This window comes from Podarcis vaucheri, assembly GCF_965113315.1.
Source record: "Podarcis vaucheri genome assembly, chromosome: 12".
NCBI lineage: Eukaryota > Metazoa > Chordata > Lepidosauria > Squamata > Lacertidae > Podarcis > Podarcis vaucheri.
This window is the reverse complement of record NC_138750.1, coordinates 49,968,061-49,990,025: the sequence shown is the minus strand read 5'-3', so window position 1 is coordinate 49,990,025 and position 21,965 is coordinate 49,968,061. Positions and strand designations below refer to the sequence as shown.

The following is a 21,965-nucleotide window of genomic DNA, read 5'->3' as shown; positions in this document are numbered from 1 at the left end:
GGGACTGTACCCCAATGGTCTTTAACTTTTATATTTTTTAAAAGACAACTGAAGACGGCCCTGTTTCGGGAAGTTTTTAATGTTTGATGCTGTACTGTTTTTAATATTTGGTTGGAAGCCGCCCAGAGTGGCTGGGGAAACCCAGCCAGATGGGTGGGGTATAAATAATAAATTATTTTATTATCATCATCATCATCATCATCATCAGCCTTTATTATGGTCCAGAGACCCAACAAATGGTTACAAAGCAATACACAATTCATACAGCCTACCTCCAGGTTAAACAAGCATTTCGTTCAGAATATAGGGATCATTGGTTCTTGCAACCACCGATAAAAACTTGGCCACTGCTAATGTTCTAGCATTTGTCCGGTCTTCCAATAGGAACCTGACATAGTGAGCCTCTGATTTTCCTGGGAAAGGTACCAGCAAGGGTAATATCAGTTCAGCCCTGGCTTGCTCATATTTTGCACAGTGCAATAAGATATGTTTTATGGAATCGATGTCTTGAGCACAGGAGCAAAGTCTGTCCTGGTAGGGAACTCCTCTCAACCTGCCATCCAACACTTGCATTTATATCTTACCTTTCCTCCAGGTCCTAGAATCATAGAATTTTAGTGTTGGAAGAGACCACAAGGGCCATCTAGTCCAACCCCTGAAATGCAGGAATCTTTTGCGCAGTGTGGGGCTCAAACTCACGACTCTGTGTCAAAGAAAGACAGAACTTTTTTTATGTACGCTACAACAGCAGCAAGAATACTCATCGCAAAGGATTGGAAGACACAAGATCTACCCACTCTGGAAGAATGGCAGACGAAGGTGATAGACTATATGGGACTGGCTGAAATGACTGGCAGAATCCGAGACCAGGGGAAAGAGACGGCGGAAGAAGATTGGAGGAAATTTAAAATTTATCTTAAGAAATACTGTAAAATTAATGAATGTTAAAATGTTGTGGTTATAGAAAATAGGGGATTACAGAGGTAAAAGATTATGTAAAAGGAAAGAATAAGAAAAAATTAGATAAAATTAAGGGGGAGGATTTGCTGAAATAATTTGGGAATTGGGATGCAGAAAGGGGAGGTACGGGGAAGTCGGTGAAGTAAGTTTTAAGAAAAAAAGGACTTGAAATTATACATGTTTGTTTTTGTGTGTGTGTGTTTGTATTGTGTATTGTGTCTGTTTTTTATAATTTGTGAAAATCCAATAAACATTTATATAAAAAACAAACAAACTCACGACTCTGAGATTAAGTGCTTCATGCTCTACCAACAGAGCCACCCCAGAATTTCCCTGCCCCCATTTTACCCTCACAACAGCCCTGTGAGGTAGGTTAGGCCGAGAGCGAGTAACTAGGCCCAAGCTCACCCCTTGAGCTTCATGGCTGAGTGGAGATCTGAACCCTGGTCTCCCAGGGCATAGACTCTTATGCAGCCTTTCTCAACCTTGGGTCCCCAGATGTTGTTGGACTACAACTACCATCATTGCTGAGCACTGGTCCTGCTAGCTGGGGGTGATGGAAGTTGTAGTCCAGCAACATCTGGGGACCCAAAGGGTGAGGAAGGCTGCTCTGACCACTGTGCTACATCCACAGAGGGCCCACATGGCAGCATGGACCTGGCTGGCAGGAGCACCCTGAGGCGAGTGACCCATTTGTGCCCAAGGGCCCTCAAGGGCCCTCCAAAACCTGGAACCAACAAAATATACTGCATTCTTTCTTCAGTTCATTTAGCTCTGTTGTGATTAAGTCTACCACTGGGAATTCTTAACATCACTAAAAAAAAGCAAGCAAGCACTGAGAGGCTGAAAAATGGATACTTTCTCTTACTACTACAAAATGGAAGATCACAAGAAATGACTATGAGAAGTATTCAAAAAGTCATTTAGTGCTCAACTGTATCTTAAGGAGAAGAGAAGCCTTAGCATTTCATTAGGAAACGATATACTATACATCTCAAACCACCCTGCTTCTTAAATTGACTACTCTTTAGACATTACCCCCCCCCAAAAAAAATCAAGGACCTGGGAGAATATTTAAAGAGTGAGAGGGGTTTGGAAACAAGAAGTGATTTTTCAAACAAGCTCTTAATTTAAATTGGTTTCTGGAAGACAGTTTTTAATGTAAGTATCATTATATTGGGAAAGTGCCATGTATAGCTTACTTTGATCTCCTGCAGAGTTTTGAGGCAGTAATTTAGCCATAATTAATTTGCTCCCTGTGTTTAACCTTACAAAATATCCAGAGCTTATTATTATTGGGAGCTTCCGCATTCTCTTAAAGTTCCCGCATTCTGAGAGAATGTCTAAAAACTGCAGCAAACTTAGAAATAAGCTTGTGCCATGCTAATGATACCCACCACTCCTTTTAATAGCAAGCACAGGTAACAGCAATGATGCCGGAACAGTGCTAATGGTAGGTCTGGGAGAGAGAGAGAGAGGAAGATTTTCAGCCTGTTCGGGGGAAATGTGTAGTATTCAGAAGCACCGAATAAACTAATAAAAAGAAAAATAAGGGGACATCTCCACCCCCAAACAGACGGATTAAGTCTGAGCATGCTCCGTAGCTGCCTGGACTTGCATGCAAGCTGGGGGGAGAAAAACCGAAAACTGAGTGAGTGGGATGACCTATCTGAGCTAGGTGATGCTATGGCTTGCCAGTAGGAACCCTGAATAGGAGCACACCTGTGAGGAGGTGAGGGTGTCGGAAATATTTTGTGGAAGGGCCTACAAAATGTGTTCTCTTTACTATCTGGTCCAAAAAAGGGTCTGCAGCACAGGGGGCAGTTTTTCTGTTGCAACTCAACAAGCCCGGTCCGAGAAGCTACTGTAAAGGAGTCCACCTGGAAACCCTAGGCAAACCATTCCAGACTCTGCGTCGGGGCTTTCTACTTCTCTCCTCAACTCCCAAGTTCTTTCTCATTACTAAACTCCTTGGAAGCCTATCTAGATGCTAGAATGGAAGCCTAAGGATGAGGAGGATTTATAAACATCTGTTATAAATAGGAACGTCTCCACCCCTATTGTTCTACCCGGACACTGAGGTCTAGTACCGAGGGCCTTCTGGCAGTTCCCTCACTGCGAGAAGCCAAGTTACAGGGAACCAGGCAGAGGGCCTTTTCGGTAGTGGCGCCCTCCCTGTGGAACGCCCTCCCACCAGATGTCAAAGAGAACAACAACTACCAGACTTTTAGAAGACATCTGAAGGCAGCCCTGTTTAGGGAAGCTTTTAATGTTTGATGTATCACAGTATTTTAATATTCTTTTGGAAGCCGCCCAGAGTGGCTGGGGAGGCCCAGTCAAATGGGCAGGGTATAAATAAAAAATTATTATTATTATTATTACTGTTATTACCAGGGAATTATGTGGACCAGTTGTTGCATTTAAGGTATGAGACTTCTGCGTTTCCACTACTTACCTGAGCCTAAGATTCTTAGGTGAGTTCTCACTGAAAGGACAGATCGTGAAGCTGAGGCTCCAATACTTTGGCCACCTCATGAGAAGAGAAGACTCCCTGGAAAAGACCCTGATGTTGGGAAAGATGGAGGGCACAAGGAGAAGGGGACGACAGAGGACGAGATGGCTGGACAGTGTTCTTGAAGCTACCAGCATGAGTTTGACCAAACTGCGGGAGGCAGTGGAAGACAGGAGTGCCTGGCGTGCTCTGGTCCATGGAGTCACGAAGAGTCGGACACGACTAAACAACTAAACAACAACAACAACAAAGATTCTTAGGAATGGTGTATGTCAGATAAAGTCCAGGATATGAGGCATTAGCTTTGACCCACATATCAATTGCAAGAGAGAGTGACAGGCCTTCTCTCTACATATCAAAGGAAGCTACCTTATACTGAGTCAGATTATCGGCCCATCTAGGTTAACATTGTCTACACTGACTGGCAGTGGGTCTCCTGGGTTTCAGACCAGTGTCTCTTCAGCCTTACCTGGAGCTGCTGGAAATTGGACCTGGGACTTTCTGAATGCAAAGTAGTTGCTCTTCCATTGAGCTTGGGCCTTTTCCCCAAATATCCCTTCCTCCAAAATGTCAACAAGGAGGCCAAGCCTGGGCTCTTCATGCGTCGTCTTTATCATTGGAGACATCTCCCCATTAAGGAGCTGATGGAGCAGCAAATACAGATTGCACCTATTGCAAAATTGCTGCATTTTCTTTAGTGTTTTGCTAAGTATAGGTCGATTTTTAAACGGATCTCTTGGGGGGGAATATATATTATACCCCACACACGCATTATAGTATTAATTCCTCCGCTACACCATACATCGACAAGTGAATTAACGGGAGGGTGGGCACACAGCGACTTGTGAGCTACGTGGAGGGTGGCTTTCCTTTTAGACAGTGAAATAAGGACACACATGGGCAGCTAATTCTGCTGTGCCTCGTGGTGTTATGATTGCTTGGCAACAAGGGGAAATGGTATGAGAAAGTAAGAGGAGCTCAAGAGATTAAGAAGAGCGAAGAGGGAGATGATCACATCCCCAGTTGTTTCGGCGTGGTGCTAAATTTTAAGGCGCTGGATCCCTGGGGGAGGGGGTAGAAATACTTGAGAGTAGCCCAGGAAAGGGTGCCATTTTGTCTCTTCCCAGTCTCCCCCATGCAAGTCAGTGACTCCCACTGAATTCTGTGGGGCAACTATACCTGTACTGGGGTGGGGGAGACACAAAATCTATGGACCCTATCGTAGGCCAGGGTAGGGAACCTCTGTCCTGCGGTCTAAATTTGGCCTGTTAGGCCTCATCGTTTGCCCTCCCACTTGTTTTTGTTTTTACTAAAACTACACCTACCTGGTCCATACCCGATGTGGCAGGTGTGGGGCAGGGGTAGATGCAGCTGCTAAGTCCTGCAGAAAGCAGGGTTGGACTCCTCACACATCAGCTGTTGAGTAGGGAGTTTAGTCCTGCTTTGGGGTCCCAATGCACCCCCCTCCTGATAATTCAAACCCCTGCAATGTGTCATCATATGCAGAGTAGAGACACTAGTATCTTCTGCAACATATGCGATCGATAAGATAATCTTTATTGTCATTGTCTCATACAGAACAACAAAACTGAAAAAATCTACATCAGACATTCAAAAACAAACAAGCCTGTTATCCCAGCCTAAAAACTCTGATACCCCATAATTAAATACAATATACTCCAGTAGAGACTACCTTACACTGCGTTTAAAACCAAAATCGCATTTGAATAGAAACTGTTTCTCAGGCAGCTAGTCCTAGTCTTTATGACCCTGTACCTCCTTCCAGAAGGCAGAAGCTGAAAGAGACCATTTCTGGGGTGCACACTGTCCTGCTATGGCCCACAATGACAGGTCTTCCATTAGTAAAAGATAAAAAAGAATATTTGAACAGACACAAAATCCCTTTCCTTTCACACTGAAGGCCACTTTGCATATCCCTTCTGCTTTCATGGGTATCACAGCACCTCATGAGACCAGGTGGTTGCAGAGCTGATCCCTGGAAGGGTGACATCATTCTCAGTAACTCTTTGTATCATATAGCAATTGCCTATATGTGTGCATATAGGACAATATATTTCCCCCAGTTAAGGAAACTATACTTGCTCATTCAATCAAATTGTTTATTCCTATTGTTTTGCTCTGTCCCCAGAGTTCTCTTTAAAATACATCTGTGTAGGAGCAGAGCTTTTAATGTGGTTCTAAGCTGCTGCGAAGACATCTGCACTCTCTTCAGCTGTCAAAGCAAATCAAATTTCAGCACAACTATCTGTAAATATTTAAAGAGTGTGGATATGTTTAAATGTTGTTTTGTGGATTTAAAAAAAATAATTAAAAGCTCCCAGGTTTTAATGCTAACTTTAAACAAGTTGTCCCAAATGCGGCATCCAGTACTCCTTTTTATAGTGTATTGGAACACTAGGGGTTGGAGAGGCAGAATTAATAAGAGTCTTAAGAACTTAATTATATTGCAATTAGCAAGTTAATTAAGAGGAAGATTTTAAAGGGTAATCAAGAAGAGACAATAGTTTATGAGAAAGCTAATCCATACCATTGTTTCCGCTGCATTTTTACTGCCTCATAGCTATATTTCCAAAGTAGCACAAAAAGATCACCTCTAAAGCTTTATGGAATCTCTCCCCTCCCCCAAAGCTTCATGGAAACGGTTGAATAATTAGAATATAATAGAGCATTAATTATCTGAAGCACAGCTCTCAGAAACCTTGTCAGCACTGGCAAGCTCCTTGGGGAAATGGGATAGATTGGGATCACTGCCCGCACTGCGAGGCCTGCCAGCAGCCATAGGCTCAGTGCTTGAGCTCATGCTTTGCATGCGCAATGGCCTACAATGAATCCTCCACATCTCCAGTTGAAAGAATCAAGCCACAGGTGATTGGACTGGCAAATGCCAGCAGTACGGACAATTTGTTTAGAACGAGGAAGGTGAATCTTTGGCCCTGCAACTGTTTGTTAGACTCCAACTCCCATCACGGCTGAAAAATATCTGGAGGGCCACAGGTTCCCCACCTCTAGCTCAGAATGGCAGACCAATGGTTTGACTTGAAGGAAGGCAACTTAATGACCCAGTGCAGAGTTACAAAAGCTGGCACAGCAAGCTACAGACAAATGAGTATGTGTGCATCACTATCCCCCCTTCTCAGCCAGCTGTGATTCAGCCCAGAAATCGTAGATGAACCACCTGTGGTGTCCAATTTGGGAAACGGTTTACAAGAAACATAAGCAAACTTCAGGTGTCGCATCAGGTGTAGGGCAGGTCAAAACACAGCTGGACCAGTAGCATAGCCATGTTACTTGTGAGTACAGTATACCTGCTTCCTAGCTGGTCTTCTCAGGGTTGTGAGATTGCAAGGCGGGTGGGATTAGAGATTGGGGCAGATCCAAGGTTGGTGGGACACATGAAAACTTTAATTACTACAGTATCCTAGATAAGGGCACGGCTGGGCAACTCCCATAAGGAAGGGGAATTTTATTATTTATATGCCACCCATTGGACTGGGTTGCCCCAGTCACTCTGGGTGGTTCCCAACAGAATATTAAAAACACAATAAAACAGCAGACATTTAAAACTTACAGCAGAGTAGAGGATACATGACAGCGTTTTCTTTCCACTGATTATTCTTAAACCCACAACCTAAATAAATGCTCTGATGCTGTAGCACACTGAAGTGTGTTCTACGTTTTAGTACCAAACCTGACATGGACATGAACATAAGCGCTGGCGGTGTATATCCTGCAATAATTAATTATGGCCTTATTTACAAAGGAGGGGCCTTCTGAGATAAGGCGCTGCTATGATTTGCACACAGCATTCAGGAGGCAGTGCAACTAAAGGACTGGAAGAAGATGGACAGCAGTGGGCATCAGTGTGTTGGGGCTCCACCACTCACCAACTTCCGCGCGCTTGCTGCTTACTGAGGGGTGAAGGGGGAGATTGGTGTGGCACATTTGCACCATCAAGAACACCAGATGGGCTTCTTTGTTGCAGTTGTACTGCACCAACCTCTTCTACAGCCTTGCTCCCTGCTGTAAAGGTAAAGGGACCCCTGACCAGTAGGTCCAGTCGTGACCGACTCTGGGGTTGTGGCGCTCATCTCGCTTTATTGGCCGAGAGAGCCGGCGTACAGCTTCCGGGTCATGTGGCCAGCATAACTAAGCCACTTCTGGCGAACCAGAGCAGCGCACGGAAACGCCGTTTACCTTCCCACCGCAGCGGTACCTATTTATCTACTTGCACTTTGACGTGCTTTCAAACTGCTAGGTTGGCAGGAGCAGGGACTGAGCAACAGGAGCTCTCCCTGTTGCGGGGATTCAAACCACCGACCTTCTGATCGTCAAGTCCTAGGCTCTGTGGTTTAACCCACAGCGCCACCCGCCTTTGCTCCCTGCTGTACTGCCCTGTAAACAGCAGTGGCAGCAGCTCAACATGCCACCCACAACTGATTGGGTCTAAGGGTATGGTGTGAAGGCACATGAGACCACCACATGTGTCAGGAGACCCATGCATGCACCCCTTGGGTACCAACAGCAGGCATTTCTCCAAGCAATGTTTTCAGATCGCTCTTTAAGGTTAAGGGGAACCAGAGCACGAAGTCTTATACAAAAAGTTAGGTGTTGTTGTTTTTCTAAATGCCAATGGAAGGCGCCAGATTAAGACTCCTGGATCTAGAATTCTGTTTTATCTCTGAGAAGGGGCAAAGCTAATAAGATGCTTTTACACTTCCTTGTTGATGCCCAAATCGCTGACCTTGAGATCCTACCAAGTACGTTTGGTTGTCTTGGTGACCGTCTGTTTGCTGATGAAGAGAAAGTAAGGGTGAAGACAGAGACGTTACATTTTTGCAGCGGTTTCTTCAGCTGTGCTGTGATCACAGCTTTGCAACTTGTTCCTCAGACAGGCACACATCCATCAGTCTTGTCATCCTGTCATGCTTCAAGTGGGCTGCTCACCAGTAGATAATGTCCAGGTGCATCTTTTAAAGTGCAAGATGTGTGCGTGTGTGAAATAAACGGAACACACTTATCAAACGCTTGCAAAACTGATGGGAGAAGGAGAGGGAAGAGGTGAGCAGATGACAAAACTGGTTACAGTGGTACCTTGGGTTACATATGCTTCAGGTTACATATGCTTCAGGTTAGACTCTGCTAACCCAGAAATAGTACCTCAGGTGAAAATCTTTGCTTCAGGATGAGAACAGAAATCATGCTCCGGCGGCGTGGCGGCAGCAGGAGGCCCCATTAGCTAAAGTGGTGCTTCAGGTTAAGAACAGTTTCAGGTTAAGAACGGACCTCCGGAACGAATTAAGTACTTAACCTGTGGTACCACTGTATTTAGAGTTCCTCCTAGTGTGGAAAGGTGCATTTGTACTGAACGTGGAGAGGCTGTTTTAAACTAGGGCTCACTGTGATACACATTGTGCCCACCAGTACCTCCTACGACCCCCATAAAAAATACTGCCTCCAACAAAATACTACACCACACAATATTTGTTTGCTCTTCTTGCTCAGGCCCTACTGTATTTTTCGCTATATAAGACGCACCAGACCACAAGACGCCCCTAGTTTTTGGAGGAGGAATACAATAAAAAAAATATTCAGAATCTCAGACGCCAGAACAGCAAGAGGGATCGCTGCGCAGTGAAAGCAGCAATCCCTCTTGCTGTTCTGGTGTCTGGGATAGCTGCGCAGCCTGCATTCGCTCCATAAGACGCAGACACATTTCCCCTTACTTTTTAGGAGGGAAAAAGTGAGTCTTATAGAGCAAAAAATACGGTAATTGCAGTGGCAGTGATGGCTGCAGGTGCCCTTCCTCCCATTTATTGCAGGGGGGAGAACGTATGTGCTTATGGTGGCTCTGAGCACAGGCAACATTTAAAATGGCATCTTATGACACTGCAAAGGCATTACATTTACGCCTGCTCAGCTTAGTAGTTTAAAGCAAACAGAGTGCTCAGCCGAGCAGCTGAATGCACAGGCTATGCACCACCAACTCCTTCCTCTGCAATTATCCAAAAAGCACCAAGATTCTGGATCTCACGCTATTTGCCTTGGGAAACTGACCGCATCACTACCTGCCTCTGTGCTTAGGGCATTGCTTCTAGTGAGGTAAGCACATCTTGAATTGAGATGGCCCCCAAGAGGCTACCTACTCCTCTTTGTAGTCAAGCCAGCACATGATGATGTGCTAACCGCTTATCGATAAATAGAAAAGATGCTCGTGTAGCTTCTGATGACATCAGAATGGCACACCGAACAAGGTGCCATGCTAACAGCAAAAACAATCAGAATATAAACGACATCAGCCATTAGCTCATGTCAATATGTTCACCTTTTGGCTTCTCCCTGTTCCAAAGGCCACATTTCCTTCTGGTGGGCCACGTACAAGTGGTGGGCGGGACCAGAGCCAAAAGTGGGTGGAGCAAGATGTAAATATTACCATTGTGCAGTGGGGGCTAGTCTCTGTTCACTCACGCTTCCTGTCCTCCAGCCAGGAAAGCAAAAGGTATTAGATTTAAAGGTCTTAGTTTAGCCAGGCAGAGAGACTCGGAGATCATGAAAGGCACAGCTTGCAAATGGGTGTGCGGGGAGAGCCCCAAAGGCCAGATAGAGAGGTCTGAAGGATCGCATTTGCCACCACCCCCCAGTCTGAAGTTCCCCACCCCTGCTATAGAAACAAGACCCAAGGTGTTTGGTGCAGGTACAAGTAAATGAAATTAAGTCGTTCACCCACAGAAGTGCTAGGTGCTCCCCAGAAGAACGCCCACAACTCGCTTTAAAATATCCACGAGTAGCTGTTGCACTTCCTGACCTCAGCTGGGAGTCCCACTGGCAAGGGGGACTTGCTCCACGGGAGCCAAAAGGGGCTGAACATTGTAGCTGCCAAGTGCTCGTTGCATCAGCCTTTGCATTCCCCGTGTCTGCAATAGAACCTTTCCATGCACATCATACGTTGGATTTGCACTCTGTGATGAATGGGATGCTTACAGAGACCACAACTACACACTGGGTGAAGCTCTGCATAACAGCATTAATATTGAACCCACTTCCTCGATACAGACTAATTTCACACACCGATGTAGAGATCAGGCAGCAGCTGCCTTTACTGGCTGCTGCTGAGCTTCAGACTCCCTTTCTAGCTGCAGATCCAATGAACTTTATAAGTAAAACAATGCGTTTAAGAGGAAGTCAGGCCTGTGTTACATGGAGTTGGGCTACAACAAAAGGCAGCTATGGCGGGACACTTGGGGCAGGAATAATAGAATTGTTGAGTTGGAAGGGAGCCTTAGGATCATCTAGTCCAACCCCCTGCAATGTAGGTATATACAGTTGTCTCATATAAGGGGATCAGATTGGCGACCTTGGCATTATCAGTGTGATATACAAATGCAGTGGAAATTGCTTGTAGATGTGCTAGTAACACACACACACACACACACACACACACACACACACTTTAACCAGAAGTGGGGAACCAGCTAAGAAGTTTGTGACTTAATGAACAATAAAAAATGCATGCCAAAACCCTTAACAACTCCTAATGCCACAACTCAATCACTTTTCCTTCACCACTTCCTTTGTGCAAACAGGGAAGTAAACCAGTAAGACTTACCTCAGCATTACGCCATACACTCTTAACATTTCTCTGATGAAAATAGGGACATCCCATTCCATAATGATAATTTTACTATTTATACCCCACACATCTTACTGGGTAGTCCCAGCCACTCGGGGCAGCTTCCAACATATATAAAAACATAATAAAACATTAAACATTAAAAAAAACACCCTTCCCTATACAGGATTGCCTTCAGACGGCAGTATTTCTCCAATGAAAATAGGGACATTATAAGGAAAAGCGGGACATTCCAGGATCAAATCACAAACCGGGACGGCTTCTCTAAATCAGGGACGTCCCTGGAAAAGAGGGACACTTGGAGGATCTGTTACACAACAGAAGGGTTTGTTTCTCTGTGACAAACCAGGGTTCAACATCAAACAATCCCTTGGGTTTAGCAGGGCTTTTTTCCCCAGCTGGAACTCAGTTCAGGCACCATTGCCATAAGAGAACAAGGGAGGCACTCATAGTGAGTTCTGACACCCTTTTCTAGAAAAATAGGACTGGCTTAAGGTTAGTTAGCAACTGTGGCCTGTTGGAAACAATCCTGGGTTCAGATTTGGGAGCTAGCTACTCTTCCTAAGAAGATCAAACTTATCCATTCTTAAGGAAGTCAGCCCTGAGTGCTCACTGGTAGAACAGATCATGAAGCTGAGGCTCCAATATTTTGGCCACCTCATGAGAAGAGAAGACTCCCTGGAAAAGACCCTGATGTTGGGAAAGGTGGAGGGCACAAGGAGAAGGGGATGACAGAGGACAGAGACTGGATAGTGTTGTTGAAGCTACCAGCATGAGTTTGACCAAACCGCGGGAGGCAGTGGAAGACAGTAGTGCCTGGCGTGCTCTGGTCCATGGGGTCACAAAGAGGCGGACATGACTAAACGACTAAACAACAACATCCTCTTCCTGGCTTGTTTATACACTTATTCAAAGTGAGAGGAAACAGGTTGCCTGCACAAGCATACAGCTCATGCAAGTTAAGATTTATCAAGGTTTGTGGCTTACTGTCTTGGGCAAACACTCGTGTTTTACTATAAGGAACAAGGGAATAAAGACAGGTTATTGATTTCCTTATTCCTTCTAGAAGGCGGCCGTGAAGGTTGCAGTGAGCAATAACAACTCTTCCTTCACAAAACAAGGAGACAGAGATCCAAGAAGAATGGTTAGCTGTAATTGCCTCTGGGCACAGTAGCCGCTATTAAGAAAATGAAGCAGCCTTTACAGACCATTTGGCAATACCGCTTTGAGAACTAACCTGGTCATGATGTACATTTGATTTCCCACTGCCAAGGTGGAGGGCAGAAAATAAGAACAATGCTCAGAGGTGTTCCAGAAAATGTGTATGTCTGCTTATGGATGGTTAGAGCAGAACCCACGTTTAGGATTAACTGATGGCACTCAGCTCTAGAAGAGTTATGTGTAGTTCAACCGCAGCATGTATCACCAAAAAATCCATTCATACTGGAGGGGCATCAAATACAACTGAGGCATAAGCAAAATGCTACTGATCAATATTTGAAAGGTCTGTGGAAAATCAGAGTCATGTAGTGCATTTCAATCCAAAATTCATACACAAGGTTTTATTTAAAGCAAAACAGAAACCCACCACCCAAAACTTCGCTCTCACAATCTGCCCAATGTGAACCCGCAATGGACTTTTGGTCAAAAAGCTTAGCCATGAAGCAGCAAACTCCTTGCACAAATGGGCAAGATGTCCAGGTTTTTTTGGTGTAGCATTTATTGCTCTGCAAGTGCATTAACTCGCGGAAACGTTACGGCTTAAGCAAAGGAACTCCTGATATGTGTCTCTGAAGCAGCAAGACTACAACTACACACGAGTGGGTGCAAAGACAAAGGAAGTGGGAAAATACTGTTGTAAGAAGTTTAATTTAAAAAAAGAGAAATTCAACAGTGCCTAAATCTTTATTTTTTTCATAACCTACAGTTTTAGACAGTTGTACATTTTATGACACAAAAGGAAACTTAAATTACCAATAGTTTACATGTAAGCTTGATTCCAGTCTTAAATGGAAGAAGAACAAAAAACAAACACCCTCAGGGGGAAAAAAGGCCTCCATTTTACACCTCCTGTTTTGTGACTTGGCAGCTGCTGCCCTCGCCAGGTGTGTCTTCGATTGTCTGCTGCTATCAGTGTAACAGGCTACACAATACCTAAGGGCTGCAGCAAGCTGAAAGAGATACAAAGGCTGGTGCAGAGCCCTACAGTCAGTGGTTGTTCATGATACACTGCATCACACTCACAAGTAAGGGCATCCCGTTGCCCACTGGTTATGTGTGTTTAGCTAAGAGGCAGCAAACAAAAAAAAAAAAGGGGGGGGAGCAAAAAATTAATAAAAATAAATGAGCCTGACAAGTTTGTTTTTGTGTGTGACAGTATGTAAAATTGAGGTGGGGCAGCTGGGTGGAAAATTATTGTACTTTTTTTCCTCCTCCAGAAGCAAAAATTTCTACCTTTAAATACATTTCTCGAACAAACAGCCTCAGGAAAAGCTGTCTTTATACACGAGCACCAAAGCAATCCTACAAATTGGGATTGGTGGTTGGGTAGGGAAGGAGTCCAATTGTAACGGGCCCGGCCTGATCATTCTAACCAGAATCTCAGCTTTCGGGGGAGGTTTTAAAATTTCAAAAAATAAAATAAAATAAAAATTAGCAGAACTCAATAGCTGTATGTAAAACACTCTGTGGGATATGAACTTCTGTTCTAGCATCCCATACAGTCTGACTGGGAAAGTATTAAAGTGATTGGAGAAGTTATTTGGCATGACACTTTTTGCTTCTTATTTATTTATTGTTTATAAAGCTATTGCAGTAAAGTTTTAAACTCTTTTACACAGACTGTTATTTGTGTGAGAATTACAGTGTATTATCCTAGCACAAGTGGCAGCCGAATGCATGAGAACAGGAACAATCCACCTGCTGGTCTGCATATATTCAGTTGGCTGTAATGATTAGCTCCACACACTCGCTGCAGCCACTTCCCACTTCATCTGCAGCTGTTTCCTTCATGCTTTCAACAGGCAAACAAAGGAATCTTATCATTGGCCCAAACCATACCCCAATCTAGCTGCCGTTCCCCCACTGCTCATTGGGTAAGGGATAAACATTAAAACCCAACAAGAGTCCCAGTTTGTTGATTTTGAATTCTCAAAGTGTGCCTTTTCAGGAAGGAACAAACAGATCCCAGCTTGCTTATTTTAAATTCTGCAGTGCAAAAAGCAGGCTGGTTTTTTTATTTTTTATTCTTTTAAGAGGACAATTAAAATAGCAGCAACCTATGTCAAGAATTCAACTGCCCTATGTGTTTTATGAAGAAACAAATCCCAAGATATGTACGTGCTAATATTTTGGCCTTAAGAGTGGTTGAGTAAACGCTGGGGCTGTGTAATTGTGGCAATGTCATTTCTTTCCAATTCCGGTTCTTTAAAAAAAAAAATCGCAGCTTATAAGTCAGAGTTGAAAATTACATTGCATAACCATGTTTCATACTGGTCAAAATACACACTTCCAGAGAGTTTTTAAAATGTCAGGGCTTTTAAGACAGACTTTCTCCAATTCCCTTTTGCAGTGAAGAGGCAGAATCAGCTCAGCACACCAGAATAAAGTAAAAGAAACAAGGAAAAAAACAAATTAAAGTAATATTCAAACCACAACATTTAGTTTATCTACATCCAGCTCAACAGCAACATTTATAATATATCAATAATTTTTATCAGTTTTTTAATGGTACCTTTTTATATGTTCTGATTATTTACACCTGTACAAGCAAAAGCACACACTTCCAAGTGCACATATTTAATACAGTATTGACTATTTCCATTTACAGATTTTCAACATTTTGAAAAAGATCAACTGCTTAAGATCTTTTAAGGTATATTACAAAAAACTGCCGCTACTTCCTGTACTACAGTGTGTTTACCCAGTAAGACCAGTGACAATACATACATACTGTAACTGAGTAATTCTGTATATGCCACCCACACTAACCCATGAGAGGGTCAGACTTCAGTAACTATAAGCTGTCTTATACAAAAGTTAAGGCAAAGTCATTTTCAAGTTTAAATAAAATTCAAGTCTTTAAATATTGGATGGAAATAATTCTTTTAAAAAAATCAGTTGTTTAAATAAACCTCCTTTTTTGTGTGGAATAAACTATTCAGCAGGAAAACATTTTCATCCGAACCATCTGCTGCTTAAACACTCAAAGAAAAACTTTAGGCATTTAAAAACAAAAATAATTTATAGTCAACTTTATTAGAAACTCATTAATTTAGTGCATCCTTGTCCTTCAGAAAGCATGCCACTTCTAAAAGTAAGTAAGTGTGACAAAGCTCACTCCAGACAGAAACAGGGACCTCTTCCTTTACCATACATGCACACGCAAAAAAAGAGAGAGAACTCCATTATCCCATGGACTGAAAAATAATAATTAAATCCATATGCCAATGTATGCAGGTATAGAAAGGTGTCAGCACTTAGGCCGATTAAGATATGAACTCTTTCAAAGAGCACTTTGAGCATAGATTTAAAAACCTACACAGAGCACAGGGGTAAACCAGTAAGGACAGTAGTGACTCAAAATTAATTTATTCCGGCTTTGGGGGGGGGATTGAGATCATCCTCACAAGAGTGCTATTGTGCTATCTTGTGAAAAACAGCCATTAGCAGGCACCTGCCATTTTGCAAGGGCTTATGTACTTTATTATTATTATTATTGTTTATTCACAATGTGCTTTGTTTTTCTCTTTTCCTGAAATTCAAGAAACCATTTTATTCTGGATTGAGAAGCTGGTTACTTGCTTGCAAGTCCATCAAAACAAAACCTTTTAGAGAAGGTGATCTTTATCAGGTTCACATTTCGTCAAGGGGAGAAAAATGGTTGAAATTTAAAACATCAGAATTGTATGTATTTCGAAACCTTAAAAATCTAATTTATTTGATGTGCTACAGCAGCCAAAATTTTAAAAAAGAAAAAAACAACCGAACATCAAACTTGTCTTACTGCTTATAAAACACCTGCTTTTCTTTGCACTCAAAATATTTGCTGCTGTTACTAGTCTTCTGGAGTTTTTTTTTTTTTTTAAAGATATGTACTTACAGACCAGTTATTTAAAAACTACAGCAGCATTATTCTGCTTAATAGATTAGGAAAATAACTCATTAGATAGAGCTTGTATTCACACAGCCACATGGAGGCTTAATAAAAAAAATTGATCTCCCCCCCACCCCCGGATGAATACGTCTTCCCTTTAGGGAAAAGAAAAGGATTTTAGGCATCACCTCCAGTTCAGCACCAACCTAAATGTAAGGTTTAGATTAATTAAACCCTGACAGAGTAGACCATTTGCTCAAGGGGAATTTGGTGGGGGGTGGGGCGGAGAGCAAGAGAATTGGAGGAACAATCTGATTTACAAAGAAACAAAAAAATAATTACCTTGCAGGCATTTCATATACATAATACGCACTGCAAGCTCCTAACCAGCAACTCATTCTTTGTACTCTGAGTGGCAACATGGGTTTACTTCATGGTGAGAACTTTTAAAACCTCCTCCTAAGCACTAGTTTCACTGAGGAGATTTGGGAGGGGTGCTCTGTTCTTTCGTCAGACGTTTCCCAACGGCTGGAGGTGGGGACTTGCGCCCTGACGGCTGTCTCCTCTGGTCTTTGGGCTGTCCTGGATTGGACTTCACAGGAGGGGGTTCTTTGCTTCTCTCTAGTGTTTCTGTGGGTTTCCTTTCATCTTTCCCACAGGTGACAGTGTTTGGCTTCTGTTCTTTTGGGGGCTGCACGGGTGACGGGTCCTTGGTTGTCCTCTGACAGATCTCTGCGTAACTAGGTTTTCGCAACTCCTGCGTGATCAAAAGCACAGGACAGAGCTATACCACAACAGCGACATTTATTTGGGGCAGCAAAGGTAAGACCGATCAAGGGGAATGGTGCAGCTACAAAAGTGTGTCTCAATCACGCTCCAAGATTTGGGAAGGAAGCCGTGTTTAGAATTTTCATTTTACCAACAAGAGCTGCCGTTTAAGAACTCGGGAAAGCACGTTTGTCTCAATGGGAGTTGGAACAGCTCGAGTGGTTGACGCATAAGGGGCAAGCAGAGTGACATAGTAGAGATGCACATGCAGACTTTGGGAGAACTGGGCAGGTGGGGAAGAACACACAGGAGAGCTGAAAAGGCATGGATGACACGAGACAGAAACTGTGGATTCCTGATTCCTAGCACGCAACAACTTTCAAATCCAACATTTAGGCTGGGTGTTCAGACATCTGGCAACAATTATTCTGTTCCATTTATCTATTTGGCATAAAGAACGGGCATTTTTCTTTTCATCATGATTCAGTTTATTGTGTCATTCCCCTTTTGCTGTTTCGTGTTTTCTTAATTTTATTCATTTCCATTTAAGCCGTTGGCCATTTATTATGATTTTAAAATTTTGCCCATCAGCAGCCTTGGAGCTCCCAATTTCTCAGGACAGGAGTAAGTGTCTTAAACAAATTAGGTAAGACCTGTAGTGCAACGAACGTGTGTCCGCAATGATTAGAAAGGGAGCTCACTGAGCGGTATTGTGGCTGCTGAGGGCATGGCATATTTTGGGGCACTTCAACTGATGACAGAAGTTCTCACCACCTGGTGGCCGTGAGAGCCATCAAGTAATGCCAAGAAAGTAGGTAACACCAGAAAAGCAGAGCAGATTTCTAGCTCTCCTTTTCTCCACCCCACCTCCCCTCAACTTCTTTGTTCTCAGGAAGCCAAGTCACTTGGAATTTTCTTGATTTTTTTTATTGCAGTAAATAACTCCTCTATCATTTAATAGCTAAGGGCAGAAGGTGCTAATTAAACAGAGAATGCCTTAATGAATGTCAAATGCACTTACTGCTACAGCAGCCCCATTGACTTGTACTGATTTGCAAGCGGTAGTGAGTACAGAAGAAAGTCTTTCAATATTTGGGGTCTCTCTCTGCTGCTTGTCCATGACTTTGGAGTCACTGCAAAGTAGTACAAAGCAACATGTGAACGTAATGAACAACTTTGCGTTCAGCACACTAAAGCCAACATGCAGAAGCCTCTATTCCTGTCTTTTGCTGTAGGGAACCAATGATCATTCGCTCCTCCCTCTTTGGATGCATGCAAATGATGCTTTTTCTCCTCTTTGAGAGTCAGGCTTAAAGTTAGTGCTTGAGCATGCAAAATTAAAAGTAAATTCTAGACTACTGCTGTGGGTCACGCATGGGGTGTTATTGAACTGAATTTTTCAAGAGCTATTCACACAGTGTCACACCTAACCTTTTGATGATGGAAAATGCAAACTGTTGATTCAGAGCAGTATATTTAAAGCCATGTATAATTAAGTCCTTACTCAGGAGGCTGGGATGGGGAAGGAGACCTTTCAAACGTCCCGGGTAGAGGAGGAGAAACTGGCAACAAAGGTTCTCGAGGAACTCCTGATGGAATAGTGTTTGTACTAGTAGTCGCGCTGAGGTTCTGAAGAAAACAAATTTCGGGTCATTTCAAATGCATTTCAACTCAAGGCAACATACACTCAAAGCCTTTATAGAAGCAGACTTGCAAAAAAGATTCCAACAGAGACCAAGAAACAGTTAAACATTTCAGTGTAGTATAGTATCGTATCAAAATATTTTTATTTCCAGACTATCGATAGATATCTTTTCAAAAAGAGAGCAAGAGCATCAAGTGTGTGGGAATGATTCATGTTCTTATGTCGCTGCATTGTTTTATATTTTCTGGATGCCCCATGATCATATTATAAAGCAGCTGTGTTCTATGTTATAAATCAAGCACTGCTAGGAGTGGTTCCTTTTTGTTTTCCAATGTATTCCTTACCAATAAAAAAATTGGTGTGGCGTGAGCAAATATTTATTCTGAAAGTGTGGCCCAGAGAAAGAAGTTGGAGAACCACTGACCTAGAGCAATAGCTCCAGAGATTTCAAAACAAGTTAAGGAATTGTTTGGTTTGGGATGCAGAACGCTGCTTGTGCGAACAAGCGCCCTCTAAATCTGGCCTTCCTCCAACCCTCCAATCCCAGCGCAGATTTGGAGAGGGTGCAGATGCAAGCAGGAGGAAGAAGGGAGGAAAGTTCTGTTGCATGAGCATAAATGCTTGCGCTGGCAGAACAAGTTGGTTGGATGCTGGCCTTTATTTTGTATGCTGATTTCATCTGTGCCACACCACACTCTGCATGACCCCTAACCCTCGGCAGTGGTTTTAAGGGATTAGTGAGAATGCTTTATTCAGCAGGCAGGACACTGCACAGGGCTGCTGTGGTTAAGAGCGGTAGTCTCGTAATCTGGGGAACCGGGTTCGCGTCTCCGCTCCTCCACATACAGCTGCTGGGTGACCTTGGGCCAGTCACACTTCTCTGAAGTCTCTCAGCCCCACTCACCTCACAGAGTGTTTGTTGTGGGGGAGGAAGGGAAAGGAGAATGTTAGCTGCTTTGAGACTCCTTGAAGGGAGTGAAAGGTGGGATATCAAATCCAAACTCTTCTTCTTCTGCTGCTTGCACCCAAGCATTTTATTCCAAGCAGGAGTATCGAATAAACTGCAGCGCTTGGTAGTGGCTAAAGCTGAGTAGACCAGCACAAGCCATCGTGTATACCAAGAGAAATTCAATTCTCTGAGTGTGGATCCTTATGCAGGCAGAATGAACAAGAGGGAACAGAGACTGAGGGAACTCCAAGGTTTACAGTGGAGGGAGGGAAGGGGTCGGGGTTTCAAAATATCTGGGGTGTGTGTGTGTTATGGAATAGAGCATGCTGTAAGAGGGCATGACTGGCTGGCACCACAAACAGGAAAATCCCACACTGCTACTTTTTTGTGCTAGGTGTCATTTCTGCAACAAGTGAAAAGGTCTCATGTTCATGCCATCTCTCACTAGAGGTCCAAGAGAACCTTTGACCAAACACTCTGCAGAGCTCCTTGTCAGTGATGATAGTACTGTACTTTAATTCTGGATGTATGTTGTGTAGTTGGCTTTTCTGCTTCTAAACTGTTCTGAAGTCTATTCAGGTATTAAAAATAAGGCAAGATTGACTATCTTATTAAGTAGAAGGTGGCACCTTTACAGTTGGTTGTTATGAGCTTTGCATCTGGGCAAGGACAACCATATATTGAAACAGCACCCTTTTCCTTCCAGATTTTCTTTGATCATCAATAAGAGGGTGCTGCAGCAATAAAACTGCTGGCAGATTTGCAAAGCTAAGCAGAGTCCAGTGTTGTTTCAAATTGGATGGGGGACCATGTGTTGAGATTCCTGTATTGCAGGGAGGTGGACTAGCTGACCCTCAGGGTCCCTTCCAACTCTACGTATCTATGATACAAAGCATTCTGTGTCACTGCCAAGGCCATCTGGCCACTGATACGAACCTCTTTGGACCAGTTCCACAAGCAGATGTAGGTTTGTTTAAGAAATCTGTCTGTTACTCAGCTACATCAGTTTACTGAAATCCAATTTAAAAAGCCAGCCCCCTTCAGATGAATTTGCAACCTAGCATTAATTCTTTTCTGACAAATGTTTCACAAGTGTCGCAGATCGATTCACAGCACAAGTCAGGCTTCCCAAAGGAGAAAAAAGGCAATTGCTAGGGGGAGGATGCCTTCATTTGCAGATCCCCTGCCCAGTTCAGCTGCATACTCACTCTTTCTTTCGATGTTCCTCCTACTATCACATTTGATAGTCTGTTTTCAAACAAGTCTTCAGTCTTTAGATTCCCAGCAGCTCCAGGCAATGGAGGGAAACTGGACAGTCCCAATTCAAAACTTGGGGATGGAGGCTTTGGTGGTGGTGGAGACTGCGTTTGTCCTCTCTGCAAGAGAAAAAAGTAAGAAATGTTAGGCTTCACTGAAAGACTATGAACTTTTAAAAACATCTTAACATTAGTCATCTACTTGTGCTTTTTTAACAACAAAAAACTATTGCCACACCTGCTATATGCATCTATGTCCCAATATTCTCCAAAGACTTCTTAAACAAACAAAAGTAAATCATACAGATTATCATTTCTATCCACAAAAATGAAAGGAGTTCTTTGTGAACCATCTGTATAGTTTCAAAAACCATTTTAAGGGACTAAAATACATGAGGACATAGACCCAGGCCAGGATCCAGATGACCACATGTGAACTACTCATGTTCAAGCATGAGGTGTGTAAGGGACGCGGGTGGCGCTGTGGGTTAAACCACAGAGCCTAGGACTTGCCGATCAGAAGGTCGGCGGTTCGAATCCCCACGACGGGGTGAGCTCCCGTTGCTCTGTCCCTGCTCCTGCCAACCTAGCAGTTCGAAAGCACGTCAAAGTGCAAGTAGATAAATAGGTACCGCTCCGGTGGGAAGGTAAATGGCATTTCTCTGCGCTGTTCTGGTTCACCAGAAGCGGCTTAGTCATGCTGGCCACATGACTCGCAAACTGTACACCGGCTCCCTCGGCCAATAAAGCGAGATGAGCGCCGCAACCCCAGAGTCAGTCACGACTGGACCTAATTGTCAGGGGTCCCTTTACCTTTACCTAAAGGGACACGCCAGCTATGCACATGGAAACATGTTTCCACAGAGACCAAATTCACTTGATCATGGCCCCAGTTGGTTTACTACAGGCAAATTGAAAATGATGGCAGACTTATCGGGAGAACCTGCAAGTCTCATACTTCATTTAAAAGGCTGTTTCTACCATTGCACACGTGGAGAAATTTTAAAGGAAGCTGGTCATCAACCAGATGCAGTTATTGGGGGAGGAACTACACAGAAAGGGGGGGCACATCTCAATGCACAAAACACCCCTCGCTGTGTAAAAGATGCCACCACAAAAGAGGAGGAAAATG

At 43.5% G+C, this 21,965-nt stretch overlaps 1 protein-coding gene across 1 annotated transcript in view; it reads right to left on the bottom strand.

Annotated features, from left to right (window-relative positions):
* Positions 1-13,006: 13,006 nt before the first annotated feature.
* LARP4B (La ribonucleoprotein 4B) overlaps positions 13,007-21,965 on the bottom strand; it is a 56,842-nt gene continuing 47,883 nt past the window's right edge. Inside the window, exons 14-17 of the mRNA XM_082192319.1 lie at positions 20,786-20,953; positions 18,488-18,612; positions 18,005-18,116; positions 13,007-16,972 (exon numbers count right to left, since the gene is read on the bottom strand). Of these exons, the coding sequence (XP_082048445.1) occupies positions 16,688-16,972; positions 18,005-18,116; positions 18,488-18,612; positions 20,786-20,953 (690 nt within the window). The 3' untranslated portion in view covers positions 13,007-16,687. The remainder of the gene's footprint in view (positions 16,973-18,004; positions 18,117-18,487; positions 18,613-20,785; positions 20,954-21,965) is intronic.